Source organism: Pectinophora gossypiella, chromosome 24, assembly GCF_024362695.1.
Source record: "Pectinophora gossypiella chromosome 24, ilPecGoss1.1, whole genome shotgun sequence".
Taxonomy (NCBI): Eukaryota; Metazoa; Arthropoda; class Insecta; order Lepidoptera; family Gelechiidae; genus Pectinophora; species Pectinophora gossypiella.
The window spans coordinates 2,943,852-2,951,117 of NC_065427.1; the positions used below are offsets into that span (position 1 = coordinate 2,943,852).

The 7,266-nt window shown below is 34.0% G+C and overlaps 1 protein-coding gene across 2 annotated transcripts in view; it reads right to left on the reverse strand.

Moving 5' to 3' along the window:
* The window catches only part of LOC126377866 (uncharacterized), a 70,787-nt gene extending 64,027 nt beyond the window's left edge, over positions 1–6,760 (reverse strand). The window contains exon 1 of one of the 2 annotated variants that reach the window (XM_050025872.1): positions 6,642–6,759. In XM_050025872.1, coding sequence (XP_049881829.1) covers positions 6,642–6,718 — 77 coding nt within the window. In that variant the 5' untranslated portion in view covers positions 6,719–6,759. Of the gene's footprint in view, positions 1–6,641 lie in introns of both variants that reach the window. The other variant, XM_050025873.1, reaches the window with a different exon arrangement.
* Between the last annotated feature and the right edge of the window lie 506 nt (positions 6,761–7,266).

Sequence of the window (7,266 nt, forward strand, 5' to 3'; positions counted from 1 at the left end):
AAATAGGTAATTATCATATTAAAGCTGTACAACGCCATCTATATTGTTTTTGGTGAATGTAGCCTAGAAAGGCCTTCATTACGTTGAATAAATGGTTCTGATTCTGTTACCGTTTTTCCACAGGTATTTATTATTATCTACCTATTTGGGAACAAATAGGTATCGTGGCTGCGGTTTGAAAAAATACTTGTGGTTCTACCCACCCCTATATGGACACTTGGGTGTTACTTCCGTATTTAATCACTTAATTTGTAAAATACATATTATTAGCCGAATATTTTTTTGTCGATAATGATGTCGATAAAGACACGGAACACCTCTAGTGATTTTCATAAAAAAAAAAAATAAGGGCTGCCAATTACAAAATTATATAATTTAAAACATGGTATAAGAAAACATTTAACCGTCGTCATTACTTATTTAAGTAGGTAGTACCACTTACGAAAGATTTTATAATAATCAGTTAACATTTACGAATTTATTTACACAGGTTAAATTATTAGCATGTTTGATGGACAATCATAATGAAGAATAAATATTTATCGGCGCCGCTATTACATTGAGATGAACTATTAGATAGAATCAGACGAAAGAACGTCGGCTTCCAATTTTAAAATTCAAACATACAAACTAAACCGATAAAAAATAAAAACAACGGTCCGCGCGCTTCCTTCACGATTCAAGTTAAATTAAACTATGTTCGAGGGTCGAGGTAAACCTAGCCCACACGTTGATGGGAGCGTAGCGTTGCCGCTCTATACGCAATGTTATGACATGTTATTCCTTACTCTGACGTAAGTACAAAAGACGGTAGACCAAAATATAATTATCTCTTTTTAACTTTTGACGGCTCATATTAATCCGTCCATTCTTATAAGTACTTGGTCCTAGTTGGGTTCGCACTAACGGCATGTGATCGTATGTCTCTATCGCACGCATTGCGGATTGGATTCGTAAGAAAAAGACAGCCACAGAGTACTTGTGATGGTGTATTTTAAACTAAAATACCTAATCAGTTTGGTGGATTTTACTGGGAAAATTACAATGTTTATACTATGATAAATAATTATGAGATTAAACGAACTTACCTGTAAGTGAAGTTCTATCTCAATTATACGAAGCTCCTTGTTCGAGAGGTTTTAAACAGTGTAGTCTACGTCTTATGCTCCAGCATCGTCACAATTTTCAAAGCTCATATCCAAAGCTAAAAAAAAAAGTTAGTTTCCCGCTTCCTGAACGCAGCTGTCAACTAATGTCATTATGTTTAAAGCATGTTTCATGGACAACTCCATCACCTGTGGAAGCTTTAGGGCGGGATATTAAAATTGAAGGGAGGGAGTCCTCTCGAACAAGGAGCTTCGTATAATTGAGATAGAACTTCACTTACAGGTAAGTTCGTTTAATCTCATAATTATACTCGCTCCTTGTTCGAGAGGTTTTAAACAGTGTAGATGTTCAAAGTTTAGTTGGGAATGAAACATTTAAATTGAAACGAGTACCAATAATATGATTATTCATTAATGAATAAAGTACATTGTTATCACGAAAGCTAATTAAGCTGCCCATGACTTTAATCCCAATAAAGGCAGTGAGAGGCACAGCCGTCGCCTGATAAACTCAGCGCGGCGTTCCACCAAACGTTTTGATATTATCATGTAAAAAACAATAAGAATAATAACTGTTCGCTAAACAAGTTTCACCAGTTCTCAAGAATGGAATCGATATTATGTATGTTATATAATATATGGTTATACTATACTGTACTAGAATAGATACATAGTTCTAAATAATTAAGTTGAAGTTGAGCAAGTACATTAAATACCTATTTCACATTACTATCAATTTCCAACAAAAGAACTACACAAGAACAAATTTCTGAATGAGCTCAACATCAAGATTGGCTATAAGAGCCTCACAGGGACCTCACCATAGAGCACATTTCCGAAGCTCTTGAACAACAACGATAGTTATAGTCGAAAGGACTGTGAGACTTCATCATATAGTATAACACTCATTTTTCATTGGCATACCAAGGGCTACAATAATTATCAAAGTTACACATTATTTGTTTACATACATAAAAGAAGAAGAAATACATAAAGAAGAACGGGTAATGACGAGGGCACCCAGACACAAGATTGATTGTAACATCCTGTGCTAAGTTGGCAATTGTTGTCGACATTGAGTAGTTAAATGAATCCTAAGACAACATGTCAAATTGATTAGAGAAAATACAAATATAAGTACAAGTAAGAATTTCGATACATTTATTCAAATGACCTTTTTCATTAAAATATTCAGAACCACTGAACTAAACTTTCCTCTTTATTATAAGATATTGTTAAATGAGGCTGAAAGTATAAAGAGGGGAAGTGCATTTACATTATGTACTTGTGTGATAATTATCTTCGTAATAATTAAGATTTTGTTTTTATTAAAATAGATTACCTGAGCCCAAGTAATTGTGTATTACCTAATATCGACCATATGGGCTTGGTAATAATATTTAGTATATTTTTTTATGTGGTAATAATAAATATAACTTGTTGTGGATTTTTTTCCTATTCCTCTATGCAACCTTTCACCCACCAATCAGATGATAGAACAACGTACACACAACACATTAACACACGTAACATTGTTTACGCAGCTATCTCTTTAGTGTAATAATTATTGAATTTGTTTTTAGGACAGTAATAGTGACGTCCTATTATTTACTGGAAAAAATAAATAAATGAATAAAACATATTTTACCCTTAGGTGTGCAGTTACATATAAGGATAACATTAATTTATTAATTATCGGTCGTGTAGGTATATTATCATCGTTCGTAAAAATCATCCTTTCCTTTAACCTAACTTAACATGATCCTGTTGTTTGCACAGGGATTCACTTCTCGTACCCATCCTGAAGATTTAATATGTCAGGTTATTTAGTGAAGGGACCTGCCTGATTTACGTTACAACACTAACCGAAAAATAAGATAAACATATATTTATCATGAAAATATTATTGTTACTTCTCCACTGCAGTTTGGTTCCGATTGATTAAGTGGAGGGACATTATTGTTGTAATTTTTATATTAATTGTAAACTGTGTTTTGGGCTGATCAGCAACAACATAATAAATCTACAACAACATAATTTAGAGAAAACGCTAATGGTGATGTAAGTTATATGTTACTAATGAACTATTTTTCCTTCCTTTTCACCTATGAGTTAATAATAAAAAGGGCAACTATTCTATCTAACCGAACTAGGTATCAATATTTTACAATTTCGAATGTAATACTTGAAGGAAATTTTCATTGAAGTTATAATATTATCAGGTAGGTACCCCAATTTATACTGAGATTAGTATTGTTATTCCTGATTAACAAAGACAGGATTTGAATCCCATGTCTTAATGATAATGCTAAAACTTTTAGTGATAGACATTCGGAATTAATTTTACCAGAATTTTGAAAAATATATTTGCTTGTGCAAATTTTCCCATTATAACTTTATAGGGAATTCTTCCTCCTCATGAGGTACTATTCTTAAACGGCCTTGCTGCCTGGGCCACTGTTGATACTAATGGCTGTGAGACTGCCTGCTGATACTGTTGTCTCTGTTCCACAGATCCTGTTGCTATCTCGTTTACTCACTCTTCGGGCAATGTTATTCATTATTATTTATGTGCTATTTGAATTTTATGATGTTGGTTGAAAGAATTTAATAGCAGTATTCTCTAACCATGTCTTGTGTACAGTTATCTCTTTTGAAAGTAATCTCTGACATTACATACTTTGATTTCTAGCACAGTTGAGGTTGATTAATAGAACAGAGGCTTTTAGGTTTTGAATTGTCGGTTATTTCTTCAGAATTTGTACTCTCATTATTTTATAATAATCAATTTGACATAATAGTCTATTGTTTCTCAGCATTAGTCTAATCTTGAGTTTCAACATGGGTAGGTAAGCCCCGACAATTCAATGGTTTATCTTCGATTCCTCAAGTGACAAACCAAACATGGAAATAAAAGTATAAAAAATAGTTGGTCTATGTTCTAGCTATCTACTAGCGTTTAGCAAAAGGCGATACTTGTAGTGGTAGCTTTATGTTATTTGAGTTGATACCATCAAGTCCATTGTCTATCCTCTAAGTGATAGCTCTAGGTATGGAAATGAGAAATAGGTATATAGCGCTTGCTAATGCCGACCATAATCGTGGTAGCTCTTATATTAATAGGGTTCATACCATAAAGTCCATTGTCTATCCTCTAAGTGATAGCTCTAAGTATGGAAATGAGAAATAGGTATATAGCGCTTGCCAATGCCGACCATAATCGTGGTAGCTCTTATGTTAATATGGTTCATACCATCAAGTCCATTGTCTATCCTCTAAGTGATAGCTCTAAGTATGGAAATGAGAAATAGGTATGTTAGCGCTTGTCAATGGCGACTTTCTTAGTGGTAGCTCTTACATTCATTGTGTTGATACCTTCAAGTCCATTGTCTATCCTCTAAGTGATAGCTCTAGGCATGGAAATGATAAATAGGTATATTAGCGCTTGGCAATGGCGACCTTCCTGGTGGTAGATCTTTTGTTAATTAGGTTGATACCATCAAGTCCATTGTCTATCCTCTAAGTGATAGCTCTAAGTATGGAAATGAGAAATAGGTATGTTAGCGCTTGTCAGTGGCGACCTTCCTAGTGGTAGCTCTTATGTTCATTGCATTGATACCTTCAAGTCTATTGTCTATCCTCTAAGTGATAGCTCTAGGTATGGAAATGAGAAATAGATATGTTAGCGCTTGTCAATGGCGACTTTCTTAGTGGTAGCTCTTACATTCATTGCATTGATACCTTCAAGTCTATTGTCTATCCTCTAAGTGATAGCTCTAGGTATGGAAATGACAAATAGGTATATTATCGCTTATCAATGGCGACCTTCCTAACGGTAGCTCTTATGTGCATTGTGCCTTTAAGTCCATTGTCTATCCTCTAAGTGATAGCTCTAGGTATGGAAATGTAAAATAGGTATATTAGCGCTTAGCAATGGTCTTAGTGGTTGATTTTTATGTTAATAGGGTTGATACATCAAGTCCATTGTCTATCCTCTATTGTGATAGCTCTAAAGGGAAACAAATAGTCTGTCTATTCTCTAGTCCGACAGTTCACTACTAGTGCTTAACTAGGTGACTCTCCAAGTGGTGTTCTCTTGTTGGTTAGGTTGGTACCAATAATCATCACCCATACGTTGGAAGCTTGAATTATAATAAGATTAGAGTAATTTGGAAGAAATTGCTTACTATAATAAGGCTATCTTTTGCCTGTACTCTCTTAACACTCTTTCTGTTTTTATTGTTAGGGTATATTATCATCATCTTATATTGTAAGTATCATTCGGAGAAGATAACATTATTAACACCACTTAACAGAGACTGTGAGAAGGGATTATGTACTGTTATAATATATATAATATCATTTTTAAGTATGGTTATCTTGTAGTAAACCAATTATAATCCTCTAAATGTTTTAAGTGTTATCTTGAATAAGTTATGTATCTTGTCTACCAATGGTGTAGATGACCTCTGTGATATTGAGTACTACTGTGTCATAGGTACTTCTTGATGAACAGGGTAAACATGAAGTGCTTCTGTCATCTAATTATCTGAACTTGTCAAATTATTTCCGAGTTAATTATTTACTTTTCTATGCCATTCTGCGGTTATATTTCACTGGTTCTCTTTGTTTTATAATAAAACTGCTCATTTCATTCGCTGATAGTAAGTTATCAACCGCAACATAAGCCAAGAACACAATTACAATAAGAAACAAAATTTTTTTTTTTTTTTGACAGATGAAAATAAAAACGCGGCAATCAGGGACTGAAGACAAGGCTTAGGCCTATTTTGATCGTGATTTTCGAATATTAAATTACTAAAGTCAAGACTGTATAGTCCTGAGATCTTTGCCTGCCTTATATAAGGCGAATTTAAACAACATCAACATCGGAATAAAGTATAACTTTTAAATCACTGTTATAACACGAACACGATACAATTTTAATATTATTATTATTTCTGTTAATAAAACTAGTTACTTTTATTAGTAATAAGTACCAACTTAAGTTACTTCTTCGAATGTTAGGATTATAAAATTATAACCTCAAAAAAAGTAATTTGTTTTCGACAATAAAAGGAATTAAATTGAATTGATCATAATTATATCTTCTCTTGTTTTAGTAGATGGATAATGTTAAGACTTACCAGTATAATCCACGTTTTGTTTTATCAAAAAGAACTTACGCTCGTCGTCATCCACATTTTTTCTTTGGTACTGTTTCTAGCTTTTTTAGAGAAAAAAGCACTTGATTATGTAAATAACAGATTTTTCGCACTATATCAATCATGTTTTTGTATTAAATATTGGTTTTCAATTAGTTTATTTACGGAGGCGCAGTGACGCGCCGGTGCACAAAAACCGTAATGACATTAGTTGACAGCTGCGTTCAGGAAGCGGGAAACTAACTTTTTTTTTTAGCTTTGGATATGAGCTTTGAAAATTGTGACGATGCTGGAGCATAAGACGTAGACTACACTGTTTAAAACCTCTCGAACAAGGAGCGAGTATAATATGCACAATGCCTTTACTTACTAGAAATATGATATTCCATCCTTCTTTTTTTGCTCTGAGCTTCTATTTTTGCAACTTTTTACCGCGCACTTCCCCATGTCGCCAGTTCGGCATCTAATCGCGCACTGCGGAAACCTCCTGTCAGTGACATTATATAGACAGTAAACGCGTGGTAGGTGATTCGTAACGCGGTCGGGTTACACACACAAGTCCACTCGGTTATCATCGCCGCAGCGCCGAATATTGCCACGGAACACGAAAAGAATGGGGTAGATTTCATAAGCAGGTATTTTATTACTTTTGTAAGTTTTATCCATTCATCAAGAATTGAATTGAATTGTAAGTTTTATAAATTGTAAAATTAATAAGTTTGACATCAAGTACATAATTATTGTTTATTGGGTACTCTGTTAGTTATGAGTGATGGTAGAGAAGTTACGTACGTTGGTAAGTAAATAATTTGCACGCAGATAGTTATCAAACAATTAAATTGTTTTGGTTTTCCCCGAAGGGTAAGGCAAAGGGAACTATGCCCATACAGCCATGTCTGACGTATTTTTTTCTTGATGATTAATGAAATGATGAAAGGTGATGATGATGAAACCTAAGCCCCCACCCTCGGAGTAGACTCCTACTCCGAACCCCA